The 24,315-nt window shown below is 39.3% G+C and overlaps 1 protein-coding gene across 10 annotated transcripts in view; it reads left to right on the top strand.

The window, feature by feature from the left end:
* LOC129720983 (protein 4.1 homolog) overlaps positions 1-24,315 on the top strand; it is a 102,198-nt gene that overhangs the window by 66,967 nt on the left and 10,916 nt on the right. For all 10 annotated transcript variants that reach the window (XM_055672978.1, XM_055672983.1, XM_055672985.1 and 7 more), the window contains 3 exons: positions 6,956-7,203; positions 7,265-7,710; positions 7,774-7,926. In XM_055672978.1, coding sequence (XP_055528953.1) covers positions 7,048-7,203; positions 7,265-7,710; positions 7,774-7,926 — 755 coding nt within the window. In that variant the 5' untranslated portion in view covers positions 6,956-7,047. The remainder of the gene's footprint in view (positions 1-6,955; positions 7,204-7,264; positions 7,711-7,773; positions 7,927-24,315) is intronic.

Below are 24,315 nucleotides of genomic sequence, written 5' to 3'. Positions count from 1 at the left end.
CGTTGTATTGGAGGAATTGCTCGACGAGGATCCATGCCAAACGCAGGAACAGTTTGCTTCGGAGTTATTCACCAAAACAGTTTCAAGCAGTTGCATGCTCTGAGAATCATTCGAGTTCCTTATCATTTGAAGCCGAGGGATGTTGAGCGTCGTTCTTTCTTCATCGCAGGAGCACGTCATGTGTCGTCCGCTCGGTCGAATATTTTCCAAGAAAAATTCGACCTTTTCGTCGATTGATGCCGCCTTAACCATATGTCGACTAATATCCCTAAGTGTTAAATAATCAGCTTAAACCGAAAAAAAAACATCCTTTAGTTTATGATTACCACATTGCACAATAGTCCAGAAACCAAATTTAGGAGGAAATTTGGGTCTAGAGCTCTATAGCATATTTTTAGAGAAAAACTTTCTTCTACAAAGTTGTAACATATGATAAAACGCTTATTGAAAAATTATCGAAAATTAGGATGACCTACATTTTCGATGCAATCAAGTATCTAACTTTTTTATCTTTGTAGATAGAAGAAAAAATTGTTCTACAATGTTATAGCTTCATTAATTTTAAGTAGCTTTGTAAAAAAAGTTTTTCTCTATCTTTGAAAAAACATATTTTGCGCTCATACTTTTTTATTTCAAGTTTCATCTCAAAACCGTTTTTGGACGACTTTGAGAGCTTTTTAAGAAAAACAATTTGCAATGCTAGCATCGTAAATATCTCAATTGTTATTTTTTTAATTTGCGTAAATTCAATTTAAAAACAAGACGAAAATTTCAATAATTTTATACATTATGCATATAAAAGCACCCCGATTTATTTTCTGGTATTTTTGCCTATAACTAGAAGTAATTACCTTCAATTTGACCCAAAAAGATCGAAAATCGATCAACTGGTTCAAAAGTTAAAAATTTTGTGAAATAAAATACATCAAATATGGTCGTTTTTTATGGTCACTCTGTTTCGGAGCTAGCCCCCCTAACAACCCATAAAACGCTTATTGAAAAATTATCGAAAATTAGGATGACCTACATTTTCGATGCAATCAAGTATCTAACTTTTTTATCTTTGTAGATAGAAGAAAAAATTGTTCTACAATGTTATAGCTTCATTAATTTTAAGTAGCTTTGTAAAAAAAGTTTTTCTCTATCTTTGAAAAAACATATTTTGCGCTCATACTTTTTTATTTCAAGTTTCATCTCAAAACCGTTTTTGGACGACTTTGAGAGCTTTTTAAGAAAAACAATTTGCAATGCTAGCATCGTAAATATCTCAATTGTTATTTTTTTAATTTGCGTAAATTCAATTTAAAAACAAGACGAAAATTTCAATAATTTTATACATTATGCATATAAAAGCACCCCGATTTATTTTCTGGTATTTTTGCCTATAACTAGAAGTAATTACCTTCAATTTGACCCAGAAAGATCGAAAATCGATCAACTGGTTCAAAAGTTAAAAATTTTGTGAAATAAAATACATCAAATATGGTCGTTTTTTATGGTCACCCTGTTTCGGAGCTAGCCCCCCTAACAACCCATAAAACGCTTATTGAAAAATTATCGAAAATTAGGATGACCTACATTTTCGATGCAATCAAGTATCTAACTTTTTTATCTTTGTAGATAGAAGAAAAAATTGTTCTACAATGTTATAGCTTCATTAATTTTAAGTAGCTTTGTAAAAAAAGTTTTTCTCTATCTTTGAAAAAACATATTTTGCGCTCATACTTTTTTATTTCAAGTTTCATCTCAAAACCGTTTTTGGACGACTTTGAGAGCTTTTCAAGAAAAACAATTTGCAATGCTAGCATCGTAAATATCTCAATTGTTATTTTTTCAATTTGCGTAAATTCAATTTAAAAACAAGACGAAAATTTCAATAATTTTATAAATTATGCATATAAAAGCACCCCGATTTATTTTCTGGTATTTTTGCCTATAACTAGAAGTAATTACCTTCAATTTGACCCAAAAAGATCGAAAATCGATCAACTGGTTCAAAAGTTAAAAATTTTGTGAAATAAAATACATCAAATATGGTCGTTTTTTATGGTCACCCTGTTTCGGAGCTAGCCCCCCTAACAACCCAAAGGAACAATACGGGTTTGATTATTTTCAACATAGATCCATCCCTGCAATTTTGAGCACAATTGGCACTTTGTGTGACCAACTTCGAAATAGGGTGACCATAGAAAACGACTGTGGTCGTAGTACACTGTACTACGGAATTTACGCGGTATTTGTTTTGCGCGGATTTCGGCTTCCCTTCACTCGGAATGCCGAATTAACGCTGTTTTTTTTTACGCGGATTCCGGAATTTACGCGGATTCCGGAATTTACGCGGTTTTTTTACGCGGCATGTATTCCCCGCGTAAAAAGCGACTTTAATGTATTTAATTTAAAAAAAATCATAACTTTTGAACCAGTTGATCGATTTTCAATATTTTTGGATCAAATTGAAGGTAATTATTTCTAGTTATAAGAAAAAATACCAGAAAAATAAATAAGCGTAATATATAAAATTATTGAAATTTTCGTCATGTTTTTAAATTGAATTTACTCAAATCTAAAAAATAACATATTTAAAAAAAAATCCATTTATAGAGTCAAGTATGCCCTTCAAAATGAGACCAAGAGATATTTTTCATGTTTGCCCCAAAACGAATGACAAACAAATAAAAAACGCATGTTTTTTTATGAAAGCCATTAATAACTTTGAGTACAATTGAGAACAAATTTAGAACAAATGTTTCTTCTATCTACAAAGATAAAAAAGTTAGATACTCGATTGCATCGAAAAAGTTGGTCACCCTAATTTTTGACATTTTTCAATAAGCGCTTTATCATATGTAACAACTTTGTAGAAGAAAGTTTTTCTCTAAAATGTTGCTATAGAGGCTCTGGACCCAAATTTCCCCCTAAATTTGGTTTCTGGAACATTGTGCATTGCTGGAAGTAACTTGACGCGCGGTGACATTGTCACTGATCTTGGTGTTATATTTAACACAAAACTTACGTTTAGGCGACGGTCGATTATCAATAAAACCAACCGATAACTGGGCCTAGTTATGAGAATTGGCAAGGAATTTGATGATTCTGGTACCATGAGACCCCTCTATTGTTCACTGGTACGTTCCATACTGCCTGCGCCGTGTGGGACCCATATAACGAGTTTTGAACCCATCGTATTGAACGTGTGCAAACGCCTTTTGTCCGAAGGATTCGCCGCACCCCGCTATGCTGCCGCCCTATGAGGATCTCTGTTCGCTGGTTGGTATAGCACCATTATAACGGCGACGAAAGAACATCATTGTAAGAACTGCACAAAAAAATCTAACTGGCATCTATGATTGCCCAAACATTCTGTCGTCTCTTCAACTGCACTTTCCCTCGCTCTCAGCGACTCCGCAACGTACTTATTATGGCCTGCTGTACCCATCCGTCATCTCGCAGAGGAGTACAATTTGACTGGACAAAATTTGAATTTTTAGCTCTGGACAACTTTTAATTGTTGGTTTGTATTAAGTTATTGTATAGAAAATTATTGTCATATGTTTGTTATCTTCCTGTAACCAAAATGCTGGGTTTTTATGCCGCTTTAAAAACCGCTACGTGCTTTTTCAAGGCGGTTTTTCCCAGCCATCACTTCATTGAGAGCTTGTGTCGGATGAATTTCAGAAAATAAATAAAAATAATGAGCTGTAAAAAACGAACGAAGCCATCACTGGGGAACGGTATCGACTCTAATTGATGCGATTGGGCCAAGCACTGTGCGAAAGACGGCCACAATACGAGCAGAGTAACGAAAAGTAATTGTACTGCATGACAACGCTCGGCCTCATACTGCCGAAGTCGTTCAGACTAACAGACAGTGAAATAAGACAAAAAACCAAATATTATAGCATTTTGGTCTGTTTGTTTTCTTTTTTTTTCTCAAATAAATGGATCTCCAATACTGAAATGAAAATACAAAAATGCTTTTACTGTGGTTTAGTTTTAGAGCGAGCTGTACGGACAATTTTTCGATACAGTGTATAAAGAGGGATCTGTGCCGATTCTAACTGCCAAACTCGTCTCATACGTGACCAGATGCAACGCGCACCAACATTTAGAAGAGCAATCTGACATTCAATACGGCCACCGGTACTAAAAATGAATATTTCAAGGTCATTTCCATCAGCGAACGATTGTAGCAGTCAACATCTCTGTTGGTATTATAATTTTATGGATATTATTTGTATTTGCTCTGTGTGCTTTGTCGCGCTGTCGTGGCTCACGCAGGTTCAAGGTTGTGAGCATGATGAAAAAATAAACACATTGAAATGTATCAAATATGATTCGACCTCTCTATCAAGACACACAGAGGGTTTATAACATCCCGAAAGTGTCTAAACTTAGACTGCTGTTAAAAAAACGAGAATCAACATAATCGATTGACCGTAATTATTGACTTCCACCTCCATCCTCGCATCCATCATGAACCCCAACTTGGGTTGCCTAACTGTCACTTCGTGGCGACCGACCTTTTCCCTCCGGCCCAGCTCCCAAGAAAGCAACCCATATACTTCTCGCATACGTATGAAATTATGTGTCGTTTCTCATGCGGTCGCGTGCTTCCGTGGCTATAAAGATTAAGCTCCAGGCCGGGAGGGACAAACCTTTTCTTTCGTGACTGGTTGGGGGCCTAACCAGCGAACCCTGACTTACGTGTGAATAGATACCATCACACACTAACGACGCGACCGATTCGCGTTTTAGCACACCGATGATGCCCTGAGGAAGGAGGGACAACAAGCGCGCGGTTTATGTTCGGCTGGGAAAGAGAAAGTTATACGACGACGACGTTGACGACGACGGCGGTGGTAGTAGAGGCCATTCCAGAATTAGGTCATCTATCGGATTGGTAAAAATATGTTCGATTTCGATTCGAGCTCACTGGGCATTGAAAGTCACCAGACCGAGTTTTTTGTGTTATTATTTTAACAGAATCGCAGATTTTCCGGCATAAAAACCCCGTTTCAATTCGCGGAATCAGTCGCTATTCATTGATTTTATTGGCTTCCAGATTAAATCGATATTTGTGTATCGAAACTGTTTCCTTTTTCAATCCCATTGAAATTCTATTGTCAAATCTTTTTCTTGGCTTCAACCCATTTTACTTTTTTTTTGCTGCCAAAAATTCTATATTTTTTGCAACAGATGAGGCTGCTCCCGAAGTTGGGTTTCTTCGAGGCAAATGAAATATTATCAAAAGAAAGGGTAAAAGGCACCCAATTTTTTATTTGAATTGATTCCAATTATGAACATAAAACAAATTGGCTTGTCTTCGAAGCCAATATGAGAGATCTTTCTGACGAATGAATCCAGCGTTGACCGGAGTCCCCCTTAAAACAATATTTTATTTATATTTTTTTCATACGGTTTCCTACTTCTTCAAGATGTTTTTTTTTATTCTTCATGCCCAATTACTCTTTGGAGCGTTAAGGTTGGTCATTAAGAGTTGTAAATAAACTCAGTGCTTGTTTTGGAGATGACTAAAGTCTGAAAATACTGAGGAAAACTGACTACCGATACGAAAAAAAAACTCAATGTTTGGAATGTCTACATATTTTCCCTTGCAAGGGAGTATCTCCATGTAATTTACTTCACCAAAATATAAAATTAAACTGATAAACGCTTTTCTTAAACAGATTATCTTTGCAGTAATTTTCGAAATTATGCTAGCAAAAATGATAACAAAAGAAAAAAAAGCAAAGCCTTGGTGCTACATTCCGTATCGGAACTCGACCTTCTGTTTTTTATACACAGACTTCGCAGCCAACTGTTGAGTGTACAGGACAATTGCGGGGCTAGCGCTACGATCCTACTGACACTAACAGTCTCCCCCGAGCCGAGACTCGAACCTACGACGACTGGCTTGTTAGGCCAGCATCGTACCTCGAGACCAGCTGGGAGAATGTTTATTCTATTTCGAAAAATTGCACAAAATTTATTACCATGTGCAATGCAAAGTTCGCAATAAACAGAATTATGTGTAAATATTGGCCGAATCACTGATGACGAAGAAAACATCAATCATTGTACTATTTTTATGAGAAATGCAACTGTTGCAATCATTGAACACACAATCAAATACCAGTCGGTGCACATCAACGACAATTTGGAATAACATGCCCTGATAAGATAAGAAACGATAAGCATACCGAGACACAGGTCGTTGTTTACATTCGATGGATTCAATTCCACTTCCCCCATAAAATAGCACAAGCAACAGAAGGTGTCATAACACTTTACCATATATTTTTGGTGTTCAACGACCAGAGCTGGCACTATGTTTGAAAAAAAGGGAAAATCCAGCAAAAAGTGTGGCCATAATTGGGTAATCATTTCGTTTTTGCGAAAGAATGTCAAATAAAATCTGGCGCACTATCAAACATCTGGATGATTTTGAGTTTTTTTTTTGTCTGGCACATAATTAGAAATCTGTAGCATAATGACAATTTTATCCATGGCAACGACAGTAAATCTTATAAAACTTTTCATTTAAATTCCATCAACTGGGCGAACTTTGTCCTCGTCAACCGAACAAAAGTTTTTCCAGTTTGTGTTTACCTCGGTGACATACGACATACCACCGGGCACGGCATTCGCTCGCAGCGTACTCAGCCAGCCCATTTGGGCAATTAGGTCTAGCCAGTCGGTCGCCATAACTAGTCGTACACTACTGTAACTGTAGGAAACGTTTCGCTGCGTGCCTGCCTGCGATGACATTCTCCTATGTTCGTCCTTTATTTATAACTCGATTATCTTTCTAGCCGGTGTTCCGCAGTCGGACGCCACTATTAGCAGGCAGGCAGGCAGGAGTGTCCGTTTCATTAATGGTCACCGATAGCAAATAACTCATGCAGAAATGTGGAAATTAAATTGCGGTTCCTCGTCTTTTTCTCTCCTTTTTTAGTTCCGTGCTGCTACAGCAAGCTGTCCTAGTTGGAAGACGTCGCCGCCGGCCAACTTGAGAGACCGATAGTAGCAGCAAACAGCAGCAGCAGTATGCCAGGCGAATCGAAAACGACGGCTCCAGCAGCGGAGCCGATGCCAGCCGCGACGAAACCGAGCACACCGAAGAAGAAGCCCGCCACATCGGGAAAGGCCGCTCTTGCGAAAGTCACAGTCCTCGATGGATCGATACTGGAAGTGACAATAGATGTAAGTTAGTCGTAATCACATTAATGCCATTCGCACTTACTTAGAACAATTCTCATTACAGCGTAAAGCCCGCGGGCGGGACCTGCTAAATTCAGTATGCGCCGGACTGAACATCCTCGAGAAGGATTACTTCGGTCTGACCTACACGACAGCGGCTGATCCACGCGTGTGGCTGGACCTCGAACGCCCGGTAGCCAAATTCTTTCGCTCTGACCCGTGGGATATGAACTTCGAGGTGAAGTTCTACCCACCGGAACCGGCCCAGCTACAGGAGGACATCACCCGGTATCATTTGTGTCTGCAGGTACGAAACGACATCCTCGAGGGCCGGCTGCCTTGTTCATTTGTCACGCATGCCCTGCTCGGGTCGTACCTGGTCCAGTCGGAACTGGGCGACTACGATCCGGATGATATGAAGGATAAGTCCTACCTGAAGGACTTTAAGATCGCTCCCAACCAAACGCCGGAGCTGCTGGATAAGGTTATGGATCTGCACAAGACACACAAGTGAGTGGTTCTTTGGTTTTGTTTTGTTTTATGTTTAATTGTCTTTTTTTTCTGACCACACAGGAGCCAAACTCCTGCCGAGGCGGAGTTGCACTATCTGGAGAATGCGAAGAAACTGGCGATGTACGGTGTCGATTTGCATCCCGCTAAGGATTCGGAAGGCGTCGATATTATGCTGGGCGTGTGCGCTTCCGGACTGCTAGTTTACAGAGACAAGTAAGTGGTATTGATTTGTTCTCAACTTAGGCTGGGGAGAAGTGCGTGGCACATACCTCTACATTTGTTTTATTTAGCGAGGTTCAATATTTGCTTCGATAATGATTGAGACGTGTACATAATTTTATATCACCGTCACCTGAAATAATCATGTAGACAATGCACAAATTTCATTGCAGATCGTAGCTAAGATTTGGATTCTTTATTTTGAATTCGACTTTTTTGTTCTGAATGTAAGAATCCTAAACTACAATCATGTTAGTAAATGCTAGCTGGTACCCGGACTGCGATTTTGCTACTCTTAGTTTATGTCGAGAAACCCACGAAAAGGGTTTTACAAATAAATAAGGGGTTCTATCTATTTTGATAAATGAAAAACGCTTTATATTTTAAATCTTTCGGCATACAAATGTGTATAGTAATCTTGGTAAAAAAATATTGGGTTCTCCGAAAAATTTCAGTTTTCAGACATCAAATTAACCTTCTACGCACACTCATAGTTTGGAAGAAACACACTATTTTAAATTTAAATTTTCATAGTAATCATATTCAGGGCAGGATTAAGGGTTGTATGGGCCCGGGAGATTGGAATTGAAGATTTAAAGTTTCGCAATAGAAGCAATTCATCTTTTTTTTTTAATTTTCGTTATTAAATTCACTTTAAGAACTAATTTCATTTTTTGTCATATTGACTTACATTTTAAGTTTAGTAAAGCGGGCAATTTATGTAGTTTCGCGGGAATGCGAAGATGAACGGGAATAGAAGGTGTGACTAGAATTAGAAAAAATTTTCCCTCGTCCAGTCTGAACGAGGGAAAATTTTTTCTAATTCTAGTCACACCTTCTATTCCCGTTCATCTTCGCATTCCCGCAAAACTACATAAATTGCCCGCTTTACTAAAGTTATTAAATTCGCCGGTCTTTGAACGATCACTTTTTGAAACATACAGTTACATTTTGCCGCAAAAAAAATTTAATGCAATTTTTAGCGCTCAAAAGGTGCATTTTTTTGGGAAAAACGTTTCCGTTTGCACAGAAAACAAAATACTCATAAAAGCGATTGTTCAAGGACCCGGCACACTTCTAAACTAATGAAATAATATGAGTTTTTTAATTTCGGTTGACCCGCTGAGTCTCTATCAGGATCACCGCAAGCCTCTGCAAAAAATAGCGTTTCGGGGAAACGGCCATTACTCCAGTAACAATTGGTATATCTCAAAATCAAACGTATTTTTTTGTTGTTGATAAACTGTACCTTCAGAAAAATACCCCTTTGATGCAATGAAAATGGTGCTATGCACTTGAAAATAGATTCAAACTTCCCTCATTTTTCTCGACCAAGAATGTATATAACCCCTTATCAGTCTTGTCAACTTTCCTGGAATGCCGTTCTCGTGAAGAATTTTCCATAGCTCTTGTCGGTTTAATGTGTCGTTGGCGGCTTTAAAATCGACGACACGAAGGTGTGTATGGACCCTAAATTCGCGGTAGTTTTGGAGGATCTGCCGCAGTGTAAAAATTTGGTCAGTTATAGACCGTCCTTTCATGAAGCCGACCTAGTAATATCCTACAAATATGGAATCTGCTTTTACACCACACTTTTGTTTCACTTCACTTTTTAATTTCTATCACTTTTCACTTATCACTTGCAAATGCGCATTTCAACGCTTACAAACTTTTTTTTCGTTCAAACCCGAACCCGACACTTTCAAAAATTTTCAAACCCGAACCCGTCGGGTACGGGTCGGATTCGGGTTTCGGGTACGAAAACCCGTAACCCGATCATCTCTATGATCCATGCCTTGTCGGGGGATTTGAGGTAGACATTTGAAAAGCCATGAGAAGTGATTACCTTGATCTCTGTTAAGGAGAGTAGCTAGGTTTTGTTTGAAAATTTCCAAACTTTCTGCGACATCTAATTTCCAAGGGAATGTTACGGATCGAACTAGAGTAATATTGTCGGTAGTCATAGGGTGATTTCATGAAAAATATGTTCGGCTATTTTGGATCTAAAATGGTGAGTTATTCCCTTTTCCGAGTCTTTTTCAGCCTTTATGAGTTCTGAAGTATGTTTCTTAAAACGGATGCCTAAATTGTTTTTGGTTTGGCCAATGTAAACCTTATCACAATGTGGGTGTGAAACTTTATAAACATCTGCCCTATGTAATTTGTCAATAGTGTCTTTAGTAGAACTTAATCTTGTTTTGAGTTGACTATTTCTACTACTGTAGATAATATCCCAAATTTCCTAAATTTTTTACGAAGTTGATGAGTAAAATTAACATCATATTCAACAACTACCCTCTTCCAATCATCTGTTAGCGGTTCTTCTATTATATTCATTCTGCTCACCAATTTCAAAAATATATTCCATTTCAAACAAAATCTCCATTTCAACAAAATCTCCTGTGCTCTCAACAGATCGACTTGGGAATTCGTTCGGCATTGATTGAAAATCTCTGACTAACCATTTTTCCGTTGGTGCCCCCACAGCAGAAACGATCTCTCTCATTTCATTACCAGGTTTATGTACTTTTGGAAGGCCTTTTATTCTAGGGAGAGAGGGGCTAAAAAAATATGTTGGCATTCTTTAATATGTTGGCAATATGTTGGCATTCTTTAATAGTTTTTTCAAAATTTTTCATCATGTCGGCAAGAGGGTTGACTCTCTGTTGTCTGTATGGGCCATTATTAATTTTCTCCAACATTCGTTGATCGTAGTCATTTTTGTTCAAAATAACAATTTTGTTCTCCTTATCAGCTTTTAAATAGAAGACAGGTTTATTTCGTAATTCTTTAATTGTTTGTAAATCTGCGTTATTCTTTACAAGACGTGGAATTTTTTTTGAGATTATCCAAGAAGGATGTACGCACTTCACTAGCTTGTGCGGTTGAAAAATTGCAGCTTCCCATCCCACATTCAATGTCAATGATGGCTTGTTCAACATTTGGTTCAGAATAAACAGCAAAGTTGAGCCTTTCGTTCAAAAGATTTTGTTGCTAGTGTGAAAATTCGTACGAAGAACGATTGACCACAAAATTGTCTATATATTTTTCCTTAATTGTCTTTTTACTACTCTTATTTCGTAACAACAATTAGTTGATCTTTTTTGCTCCCAATTTTCGTTTCCTTTCCCCTTCACACTGTTCTGCAACTTTTACTTTGGTTGAATATTCTGGGAACCCAAAAGGAAACTCTTTGGCCAATTTCAAATAAGGGGAATAGCACTCTAAAGTGACTGAACTTGATTTACTATAGAGAAGTTTTACACTATTTTTTATCCGTTCCAATTCCACCTTCTTAAAGAAAAAAGGAGGAGTTAAAGTTCTAGTTCTAATTTTGACCTTATGACTTTTGGGAGTCAATCGGTATTTGACACATTGCTTTAAAAAAGCTATGTCTTTATGAATTCTTGCTATTTTCTTTCTCAATGAGAATGAGAAATATCAGAAAAATCCAATGACACCGTAACATCGACAAAATACACCTTATAGTCAAAACCCCCGCATTCAAAGTTGCATGATTATCGTGGAAGATGTTTTCATGCTTACAGAGTACAAATTGACCCCTCCCCCACCTAATGACATGACTAATATACACATTTTTAAGGCGATCATTTCAGTAGGTTTCGAGTCTATCGGTAACAGACAGGCATTCGCATAGATATGTATATATAGTTATATATGGGACCCTGCCCCCTCCTTCCAAAGGAGGAAGTAGTGTCAAACCATCATAGAATTATTTCTCGTGTTCTAAAATCCTCACATTCCCCCCTTTCAAAAGAATGAGTTATTTTTTTTTTTTTTCTTCACATAACATTTATTTGACACGGCACAAATACAATTTAATGTTTAACGGCGCCAATTATATCTGATGACTTAAAAACTAAAGCAAATTTTTTATCCTCGCTGCCGACTACGAGCTGAAATTAAGTCTAACTTAAAACTAGCAGGGGATTTCCAATCAGTGTTTTGTTGTTGAATGGTCGTCTGATAATCGTCGAATGGCATGTATGGATTCGTTCTGCTGAGCCACGATGTCGTGAGTTGGGACAGAGGCTCGTAGTCCTTGGGTCCTGGTTCTATTGTGCGGGGTCTGGTTGCTGGTTTTGTGCTTAAGGTTCAAACGTGTTCTTGTCGTTTTGTTGGGTGTAGACGGAGGGGAACGGGACTAGACTGGGGCGTGGATGGATTTCAGGAAAACGTATATAAGGGACATGTAGGATAGGTCACGGCTCGCCAAGACATCACGAACAGGAACAGCCGGCTGTCTACCCTCGGCCTGCAGGGAAGCTATTAATTTAGACCTGGCGTCACGGTGTACAGGGCATGACCAAACCACATGCTCTATGTCGTGATAACCTTCACCACAGGCACAGATACCACTTTCCCCGAGCCCAACACGACGGAGGAGCGCGTCAAATCTATAGTGATTGGACATAAGCCGGGACATCACGCAAATGAAATCCCGACCTACATCCAACCCCTTGAACCACGGGTTCGTCGATACTTTGGGGATTATGGAATGTAACCACCTTCCCAATTCCCCTCTGGTCCAAGCATTTTGCCAACTGATGATCGTATTCTGACGTACAAGTGCGAAAAATTCATTAAAGGCAATTGGTCTTTCATAAATATCACCGTTTGTTGCGCCCACCTTAGCCAAAGAGTCCGCTTTCTCATTACCCGGTATCGAGCAGTGAGAAGGGACCCACGCTAAGGTAATCTGAGTAGATTTTTCGGATAAAGCACTCAGATGTTCCCGTATTTTCCCCAGGAAATACGGAGAGTGCTTAACATCTTTCATCGATCGGAGAGCCTCAATGGAACTGAGACTGTCCGTAAAGATGAAATAATGGTCCGTGGGCATTTTTTCGATAATCCCTAGGGTGTACTGAATTGCAGCTAATTCTGCGACGTAAACAGAAGCAGGATTATCGAGCTTATGGGAGACGGTTAAATTGTTATTGAAGATACCGAAGCCAGTGGACCCATCAAGAAGTGATCCGTCAGTGTAGTACATATTGTCGCAGTTGATGTTTCGATATTTATTGGAAAAAATTTTAGGGATCTGCTGCACGCGTAAATGATCCGGGATTCCACGAGTTTCTTCTATCATGGATGTATCGAAAAACACAGTAGAATCAGAAGTATTTGATAAGTCGACACGATTTGGAATATTCGAAGAAGGGTTAATATTTTGGGACATGTGATTGAAATACAATGTCATAAAACGGGTTTGAGAATGAAGTTCGATTAACCTTTCAAAATTTTCAATCACGGGACGGTTCAAGACCTCACATTTGATTAGAATACGAGAAGACAGGCTCCAGAAGCGGTTTTTCAATGGTAGTACTCCAGCTAAAACCTCCAAACTCATCGTATGGGTCGACTGCATGCAACCTAAGGCGATACGCAAACAACGATATTGTATTCGCTCCAGTTTGATCAAATGTGTGTTTGCTGCGGAGCGGAAGCAGAAACACCCGTATTCAATAACAGACAATATCGTTGTTTGGTAAAGCCTTATAAGGTCTCCTGGATGGGCTCCCCACCATTGTCCGGTTATTGTACGGAGAAAATTCACTCTTTGTTGACATTTTTTCATCAGATACCTCACGTGACAACCCCAGGTGCCTTTAGAGTCGAACCAGACACCAAGATATTTGTGTACCAAAACCTGAGAAATCGTTTTACCCATTAATTGTGTTTGAAGCTGAGCAGGTTCATGCTTCCTAGAAAAAACTACTATCTCAGTCTTCTCCGGAGAGAATTCGATACCTAGCTGTAAAGCCCAAGCAGACAAATTGTCCAAGGTATCTTGCAATGGTCCTTGCAAATCGGCAGCTTTGGCTCCTGTAACAGAGATTACACTGTCGTCTGCAAGTTGTCTTATCGTGCATGAATTTGCCAGACATTCGTCGATGTCATTTACATAAAAGTTGTAAAGAAGGGGGCTTAAACATGAGCCCTGGGGAAGACCCATGTAGCTAATGCGAAAAGTTGCCAAATCGCCATGCGTAAAATGCATGTGCTTTTCGGACAACAAATTGTGCAAAAAATTGTTCAAAATTGGAGAAAATCCTTGTCGGTGAAGTTTACCCGAAAGAATGTCAATAGAAACGGAATCAAAAGCCCCCTTAATGTCCAAGAACGCAGACGCCATTTGTTCTTTACGAGCATACGCCAGCTGAATATCTGTTGAAAGCAACGCAAGACAATCATTCGTCCCTTTGGCACGGCGGAAGCCAAATTGAGTTTCTGATAGTAGACCATTTGATTCGACCCAGTGGTCTAAACGACGGAGTATCATTTTTTCCATCAATTTCCGGATACAGGATAGCATTGCAATCGGCCTATAAGAGTTGTGATTAGAAGCTGGTTTCCCTGGTTTTTGTATGGCGATCACCATCACTTGCCTCCAATCCTGCGGTACAATGTTTTGCTCCAGGAACTTATTGAACAAGTTCAACAAGCGCCTCTTGGCATTGCCGGGTAGATTCTTCAACAAGTTGAATTTGATTCTATCTAATCCAGGCGCGTTATTGTTACAGGACAGGAGGGCAACTGAAAATTCTGCCATCGTAAAAGGTGATTCTATCGCGTCGTGGCCCGGAGACGCATCGCGAACAATATTTTGCGCAGGAACAGAGTCCGGACATACTTTCCTGGCAAAATCAAATATCCACCTACTTGAAGACTCCTCGCTTTCGTTGACCGTTACGCGATTCCGCATTCTTCGGGCTGTGTTCCAAAGAGTGCTCATCGATGTCTCCCTCGACGTCTCGTTCACGAACCGACGCCAATATCCACGTTTCTTTGCTTTAGCCAAGCTTTTAAGCTTGGTATCAAGCTCCGAATACCGTAAATAGTCGCCAGGTATACCTCCCGTCTGGTAGGCCTTAAACGCGTCGGATCTTTGCGTGTAGACATCGGAGCACTCTTGGTCCCACCACGGAGTGGGAGGCCGTTCTTTGATCGTTACGCCGGGATATTTCTTCGTTTGGGCTTGCAACGCGGCGTCGAGAATCAAGCCCGCGAGGAGGTTGTATTCTTCAAGTGGTGAATGATGTTGATTCGACTCGACCGCTTTTGAAATCATTTCCTCGTATAACTTCCAATCGACATTTCGTGTGAGGTCATACGGAATGTCAATTGGTCGCATGCGAGTTGACCCGTTAGTAATTGAAATAAGAATAGGCAGATGGTCGCTACCGTGAGGATCGAGGATTACCTTCCATGTGCAATCCAACCGTAGCGACGTCGAACATAAGGATAGATCCAAAGCGCTTGGGCGCGCTGGAGGTTTCGGGATACGTGTCATTTCACCGTTGTTTAAAATAGTCATGTCGAAGTCATCGCAAAGGTTATAGATTAAAGAGGAGCGGTTATCATTGTATGGGGAACCCCAAGCCACGCCATGAGAGTTGAAGTCTCCCAAAATCAAACGTGGCGAGGGAAGAAGTTCTATTAAATCAAAGAGCAGCCGTTGCCCAACCTGTGCTCTGGGGGGAATATATATTGAGGCAATACAAAGCTCTTTACCTTGTATTGTCATTTGACATGCGACAACTTCGATGCCTGGAATCGAGGGGAGGTTAATACGATAGAAAGAATAGCACTTTTTAATCCCTAAAAGTACTCCTCCATATGGGGTGTCTCGATCAAGGCGAATAATATTAAAATCATGGAAGTTGAGATCAATATTTGAAGTAAGCCAAGTTTCACAAAGGGAAAATGCATCGCATTTGTTTTTATTTATCAACACTTTAAACGAATCAATTTTTGGTAAAATACTTCTACAATTCCACTGTAAGACAGAGATAGAATCCTTCATATACGCAGTTGAATTAGGCATCGAAGGATACAATCGCTGCAAGGAGAGGCCATTGGGCAGTCAACTGCTTCAAAAATGATCTAACTGTTGGGAGGAATGCTGTAAGAAAAATTTTAATTGGATCGGGTACATTGAAAGTTTCAAAAATCCAGTCCACAATGTCAGAAAATTTCACTAATCCAGAGTTTGTTTCATCAACTGGGAGTGTAAAAGGAGCAACTGGGGTTTTAGATGTTCCTGGCAGTGCTGGGAACTCCTTCTGGGACTTTAAATTTGCCAGCCCAGGAGGAGTTTGCTTCGGTTTTTCCGCAGCACTGTTTGGTTTGTTTGTAACTTTCATTTCATTTTGAGAAATCTTAGGACCTTTTCTGGGAAGTTTAGGAGAGGAATTTTTTTTCCTCTTTCTAGACTCCCCAGGATTGGCGTAAGATGCTTCCGCTGGTGAATCGTCAGAATCGGTTTCATCAGAGGACAACAGATCGAAGGGGTTCGAAGTAACGGGAGAAGTGGTAACGGTCTTCTTCAGCATGTCAGCGTAGGAACGCTTTGAACGCTCTTTGAGAGACCGTTTTATTTTATCCCTGCGCTGCATGTACACCGCACATGTCGAGAGCTCATGCAGACTTTCTCCGCAGTGAATACACTTTTCAGCGTTAACACTGCAAGAATCTTCCGCATGAGACTCCCCACACTTGCCACAACGTGCCTTATTGCAGCAGTAGGCGGCTGTATGGCCTAACTGCTTGCAATTCAGGCAGTTCATGACGCGGGGCACGTAGAGCCTCACAGGGAGACGAACCCGGTGGATCGAGACGTGGCTTGGTAGTGCAGACCCGGCGAACGTAACTCGAAACGAGTCTGACGGAGTGTATACTGTTTTGCCACCGATGATCGATGCTGACCGCAATTGCTTGCAGTCGAGCACCTTTACTTCGGGACACGTTTTGTTCTCAAAGCACCCTTTGGCACTTTGCAGTATACACTCGACGGACAGACTCGAATCGGTTATGACACCGTCGATCTCCACGTCTCGTGCGGGTATGTAAACGCGATACTCGCGTGTGAAGAGCTCAGAGCAAGCTATATCGTTGGCCTCTTTCAGGTTACCGACCACGACACGGAGCTTGTTAGGCCGGACCTTGGAAATTTCGGTCACGCCCTTGTACTCCTTCGTCAGGTCTTTAGAAATCTGCAAGAGGTTCAACTTTTTCGATTTCGGTCCTGCCTTTGGCCGAAAATAAACAGTATAGCTGCCCTGGGCTCCGTCTGGGTAAAGCCTGGGGCGAGGGGGGACTGAAGAATGAACAGGGGAGGGGGTAACAGAAGGGTCAGGGTCAGAGGGGTTCGGGGATGGTGGCGCGGGAGGCGAGGGATCTACATCCATCGCGCTAAGTCTAGCGCACTAGCGCTGACAAGAACACGTACCTTTTTATTTCTCCCTTCTAGTAAGGTTGGTTGTCCCTTCGTTCGAAGTAGCAGCCGTTACAGCCAGCAGCACCAATACAGCAGCACCAAACAGCCACCAGCAGCGAGCCAGGTGTGAGATCACTCCACACAGCGATACAACTCGCTGACACTGATGGCTTCTTCTTTTTCCTCGTTTGTGTCTCGTCCACTGCTGTAGCACAATCCAGCCAGCAGCCAAATCGGCTTACGCACCAGCTGGCAGTCACGATGCGAAACAGTTGCACAAAGGCACGACCTTGAACCCGGATTTATTTCACTTGACCAGGCAAACAATGCCAACACTTGTTCACACGTCTTTTGTTTTATACTCTATCGGACCGATTACCAAACACGTCCAGTACTGATGCGTGTTCGGCACAGAATGAAGAAGAATGAGTTATGTCAAACCATCATATAAACATTTCACGGACCCAAAACTCCTCATATATGTGGCTTCATTTTCTCGATTAGTCCTCGAATTTTGTAGAAATTTGTGTTTCATTTGAACGGCAGCCTTCTTTAGAGAGGGGTAGGTGTCTCGAACCATCATAAGAACCTTCCCAGGCCCCAAGCACTCTTACATACTCATTTTTATGCTAATCGGGTTAGTAATTTTTAAGTCTGCCTATTCTAGTCTCCATTTTGGATGAAATCCCTAACATTCCAAGTTTCACAATGAATGTTGGCCTTTGATATACAGTGCTTTTTCGCTTTTATCAACAGTCGTTTTTATCACTACTCGCTAAATTCACGCTCGATTTTCTCCCGTTTTTTTCGTTTTTATCACGCTTTAAAAAAAACTTCAAATCAAGAATAATGTACTTCCAGTTGCAGAAAATGTATTCGAAACATCATTTTCATTTGTGCCATGTGTCCTTGCTTGTGTATAGTTTTATAAACTCAATTTATTTGATCAATTTTCTGAGGCAACCAAGCGTCATATCTGTTACAAAACGTTTGTGTCATAATTTTGAGAAAAATGAACCGTAAAATACGTAATTGATTGACTTAAAAGCAAAAATTACGTATTATTCGAGCAGTTGAGAAAGAAGATTTGTTACCAACTTAAAAATCCCTACACTGCCGTGGGACGCATAAGCGTCACATGTTACATTTAACATTTTTTGAGGTTTTAACGCCTAACGTCATAATTTGATAGGTATTTTTAAATTTTTTGGTCAAAACATGACGGTTATTCTAGAAAACTTGAAAAAATTCGAAGTCAATTTGTCACATTGAAACGATTAGACGCATACCTGTAACACCGGAAAGAATGTACGCATATCTGTCACACTGAAAAATGGAGACATAACAAACACACAACGTGGCGCATATCATTGCATTTATTTAAGCTATGACGCAAGTACTGGCACTCGTGACAAGTTTTACACGGTACCAAAAATTAATTTTACATTAAATGGATTAATCGGTTGATTGTTGCTTCGTTGGAATATCAACGAAGAAAAACTTTTCCTCTTCTGTTACAATCGGTAGAACTACTTTGAGAAGAGACGTTTTCCTTTCTTTTTCAATTCCTCGAGGAGCATTTTGCCAGTGTACATTAGACTTAATCTCAAATGTTTCGTTTTTAACTAACTTGAGTTGTTTTTTGGAAAACAACTTGCAATATTTTATTTCTTCGCTATTAATGTTGTCTGTAAATCCAAGCTCATAACGACCTTTTTCGAACACAATTTTCCGCATGGTGTCCACGTACGGGCGGGGCTTGCACTGATTTATCGTGTATTGTGACACGGTGAGTTTCGCTTGGAAAAAGTCAGCAGGTTGCATATCAATAACGTTAACATTGGTCTCAGCATTTCCAACCGCAGCCTTGAAATTTTCAAAAGTGACGACACGTTCATGGCACATTTTGGATTCAACTGCTGCATGGAAAGAGTCAGCGGCCATGAACGTATGTCCTGACTCAAAGTATTTGAATAGTATACGCTCGGTCTGAATTTCGTTACTGTTTATCAATAGGATAACATGTTGGAATAAATTCCAGTTCTTATTTTGCGAACTACAATTATCCATCCAGAAAATAATTGTATTCAGGTTAGCGTACTTCTCAATAACTTTAAAAAAGCAACTGAGGATTTCATTGGCTGTGCGACCATTTACCGACTCAGGCCATATTAGTGCATATACTGGAGAGTAGGCGCCTACAGGTGCGAAACTTCCATTAAAAACCAGTAGCCTTTGCGAGAAGATAACGCTTTTGAAGCCATCTAGTCGTGGAAGCTGTATGACCTGAAAAATTCGAATCATTGAAATAATTAAGTAGGTATGTTAGGCACTGCAAAACTTACTTTTTGCAGATCGACAGAGAAAACTGCTATGCCTGGTAGCACTTTGTCTCCATCATGTCGATAAGCCAGCCGTGATTCCTTTGCACGTTGAAGGTGTAGCGCATGCTCACAGCAGTCGGTGCAGCTACAATTTTCAATTTTGAAGTGTTCATTGGCCTTTTACGTTGCTCTGCAGCAACGCACGACTCACACTCTTCGTGTCCCAGCTTAACAAACGAGATGTTGTTCTGCCTTACCACCTTGCAGTACAACGAATAGCTTACCTTATGCCTTTGCTTGGCCTCATAGTCCTCGTACAAGGACTTTATGCTTAAATCCGAAGGTAAATAGAGACGGTTTGGAGCATGAGCTCGTCGATAGTGGGAAATGCTTGGGCCATATTCAAATAAATGCTTCTCTATGGTTTCGCGTGCTTTCTCTTCTCGTTTGTATTTCCCACGTCGGTATACTGGAGGTTCGTTCTGAGCTACTCGGAAGCATCTATAAATCACATTACTAATTTCGATATAAATATATGTGTAATAACTTAGGCAATGCTTTTAAAAACTTACCCACAAATTTCGCGAAAACCAATTGTATTTAAGAAAAATTTCCTGTAAACAGAAAGAGGGTCGCCACTTGAGCTCGGAAGCGTGCACGTAAGCGCCAGCTGTTTCACCAAATCCTTGAACACTTCTCGGGTACGACGCCGTTTGACAGGTGTTGGATGAACAAACTGCCGGATCAAACATTTCTGACCAATATGGTTCAGTTGCCAATACGACTTATTAAATTCTAGTCTATCATTTCGCGTAAATTTATCGTTGCATTTTTTACGACACCTGCTATTATCCAAAATAGTCGTGTGCGACATGCACCGTTTCCTATACGCGTTTTCACGCTTCATTTCTTTTTTGTTTTTCTTTCCAAATTTTCGCTGTGGCCGAATCTTGAAAAAACTGCTTGAGCTGTCCGTACTACTAGTCCCGGGCTCTAAATCGACACCGCAGCCACTAAGAAGCGATTGATCGGCCTCTGGGACCGGTACTCGTACAAAATCATTCACCGGCTGCGCAGACGCAAATCGCTCACCTGTGGCATTTGTAGAGTCGAACCCGCGGAACTCCTCATCCGATTCACTATCACTGGACAATCCGTATTGCTTTAAATAATCCATTATAGGTACCAAAGCCGAAAAACCACTCAGAAGATATATGAATTTCCCACGCGAAATGTCAAACTAAGCAACAACAACAAGCTCTCAGTTCACAGTGTGACGAATATGCGTTCATTTTTCGCCTGGTCATAGATATTCGCGGCATAAGTGTCACATTCGGTTTTTTATTGAAAAAAGTAGCAAAAAACAGTTATTGTTGGTGATGTGTGAGTAAGGCCCATACGATATGAGTATACTTTGATAGTTTATTGCGGAAAAGTCAATCGAAAGAGCGAAATTGCGCGTCAATAGCAGAAACATTTTTTGAAACTTCAAATGCGTTTTTCTCATTTTGCTTTTTTGTAACATGTGACGCTTATGCGTACCACGGCAGTACAGTACGGTTCTCATAGAGCGTGGTTTTAAAAATTATAAAATCTATCGGTTCCACAATTTCACATAAACAAGCATTAGACTCTGCTAGCTATGCTAAAGAATGAGCAGTACAAATCATATTGATATTGCATGTATAATAGCCGTGAGAAAGTTCGCGAAAATTCAATGGAGAAAAATATCAAAAACTAACCTTCTTGTTTATTCATTTTTATCTTGAACTTATATTCCATTCAACTATGCAAGTGCATCATTTCACTCAAAATACCATAAATTTCAATTGAATCCAAAACAAAAAAATCAATTTGTATCATTTCGCTAAATTCACGGTTTCGCCAAATTCATGCTAATTTTTTTTTTGACCGTGATAAAATCGAAAAAGCACTGTACTTGTTTTAATTTGCAATTAGTGGTGATGGATTCTACGGAATTAGTGGTGATGGATACGGAATCGAAGACTCACAACTGTAAATATTCGGTTTTGTACAACAAAACAAAAACTCCCGGACATCGTTAAAAAAAATGGAATCAAGATTCCAAATTTAAGAGTTCAAATTCTCGATGCTAGATTGGAGCTAACATTTCAAACGCTTTGTTCCCGCTCACTAATATAAGAAAGATTTAATAAACCTCCAACTGTGGTAGGGTTACCATTTGGTCGGAGTTAAAAATCAGGACACCTTTTTTTCTGGCACAAATTTGATCTAAGCTATTTTCATTTTTTGAGACATCAATAAATAAAACCACAATCTAAGATTTGCACTTATTTCTCGGACGATTCAATTCTGCAACATTGATTCATCAGGCGTTAGTAGATACACATACATAAGACATACGTAACACTGGCATTTTTTCTGGAACACGTTGCCCCATAGTACTCCGTACCTTATCCTGTCCAACTACTCGACAAACAATGAACAAAATGAATTTTCTTTTTTTTCGGCTTTATCGAGTTCCAAAGAAAATCTCATAAAAAACTGTCAAAAAGTTCTTTACAAAATCAATGCAGCATTTTTCGAGTGGGAACGAGGTTCAACCAAAGAAAAAATTCGTTCAAAATGAGTCCGTTTCTATCCGGGGTCAAGATGAGTACTGAACAATCTTCACCATTTCTGAATATCTGGCATCATTAATAAAAATCAGGACAGATGCTAAAATATGAAAAATAAATCAGGACACTGTAAACGGGTCTCAAAATCAGGCCATGTCCTGCTAAATCAGGACGGATGGTATCCCTAAACTGTGGCCAAGAGTGGCCCTAAGAGTTCCATCAACAACGAATGGTAGAACATCAGGAAAAAACAGGGATTTCAATTTTGAATTTGTTCCGCCATTCGCCATTTATTCACTATTGACAGGAAGGTTCGAGGTATGAATTGTGTTTTGACGTAGAATACGTCTTACGGCAACATTTATTTACAATGGTTCAATTTCAAGAACCGAAAACATCTAGAGCGTCACAACAATTCTCCGCTTTCAAACGCTTAAAGCTCAGTCAGTTTCCAACCAATTTCCTCCATTCTGACAACAATTGAATGGAAAATCATCTATGCACCCGCCAAAACGCAGAAAATTGCGATTTGAATATTTGAACTATTCTACTATTGAAAATTGTGAAATTCATGCGACCTCTGATTGGTCGCTTAATGCTTCGGTTCCCTAACAAGCTCGACAGAATATTTTACTCAGTTAACCGGAAACACACTCTTTAAGCTATGTATTTTGAAAATAAGCGCCGAAAATTTCTTTTTAAATTTTCAAGAAAACATTTTAAAACTTTTTTATTATCGTTTAACTTGGTACTACCTATGGTACTGGTAAAGTCTTAAAATGTTACGCAAGTAAGGGAATGAGAGAACACGAAACAATGGCGTGGCCTATTTTATTATGTCAGTGCTATCATACGCGGTATGACCACGGGGCATTTATGCGATAATTGAATGAAACTTTCAATTGCAATTGTATTTAGAAGAGCATAATGAATGTTTTTTAATTAAACTACACCTTCGATTGGGAGCCGCTTCTCAAACAAGCGCCACCAACGTGGACAATCCTGAAGTAAATACTCTGTAATTCGAAAGTAAAGTGAAACAGCAACTGAAAGATGTGATAAGAGATAGAGGGATGGTTCATTCAGGAAAGTTGTAGAAGATGCACATATATGAAACTTTGTTGAACAAATAAAAATCCTATCTTCATTAGGTACAAAGTTATGAAGTATCTTATATGGAACTTACTTAAAATTTAGTTTTTTGTACTTATTGTACTTTTGTTAGTTGCATTTCACACAAAAGTGTTGTTCGGGGGAGTTATTAGGGCACATAAAACATAAATTTTTGCCAAAGACTATACATCTCCAGGGCTTTTCCTGACAAAGTTATATCATATTTCAGCTTGTTTTTTTCGATAACTTCAAGAACGTATAGATTAAAAAGGGGCAAGTGAAATCATGATGCCAACACTTTTCTTTGAAGTTAAGCTGAAGTACTAAAAAATCTTGTAGGTTCTATTTATCCCAATCCGCCCATCTTCTTAAAATTATCAAAAAATAAGCTAAAATATTCTATAGCTTTGCAAGGAAAAGTCCTGGAGATGTGTGGTCTTCAACGGAAACGTGTGTTTTGTATTCTTAAATATTTCATTAGAACAACATTTACTTGTAAAATGCTATTAACAAAAGTTGTGTATAAAAAACTAAATTTTAGGTAAATTCCATATTATATATTCTGTAACCCTGAACCCAATGAAGATAGAAATTTTGTTTGTTCAACAAAGTTTCATATTTTTGCACGTTCTAAAACATTGCCAAATGAACCATTCCTCTATCTCTTATCACAAAAAAGTTAGTATTTTCAATATATGAAAACCTACTGTAACATAAGTACAAAAAAACTAAATTTGAGGTAAGTTCCAAATATGTAATATACTTCATAACTGTGTACCTAATAAAGATAAAGATAGGATTTTTATTTGTTCAACATAGTTTCATATTTTTTAATCTTCCACAACTTTCCTGAATAAACCATTCCTCCATCTCTTGACAAAAAAAAGTTATTTTATTTTATTTTTGTTATAGTAAAGTTTTCATAATTTTCGACAATTTGCTATAATGCGGGTCATTTATACAAACAATTATTCCGAAGACACTATCAAGCTAGGGTGAAGGTGAAAGGCGGTATGGACTTAAGTTCCACTTTTTGCCTTATTGGACCACTGTGCACCGGTGTCGGCTATGGACGTAAACGTGATCTGAAGCTGATCAACAT

Source organism: Wyeomyia smithii, chromosome 2, assembly GCF_029784165.1.
Source record: "Wyeomyia smithii strain HCP4-BCI-WySm-NY-G18 chromosome 2, ASM2978416v1, whole genome shotgun sequence".
In the NCBI taxonomy this organism is placed as follows: Eukaryota; Metazoa; Arthropoda; class Insecta; order Diptera; family Culicidae; genus Wyeomyia; species Wyeomyia smithii.
This window is presented reverse-complemented; position numbering and strand designations above follow the sequence as displayed.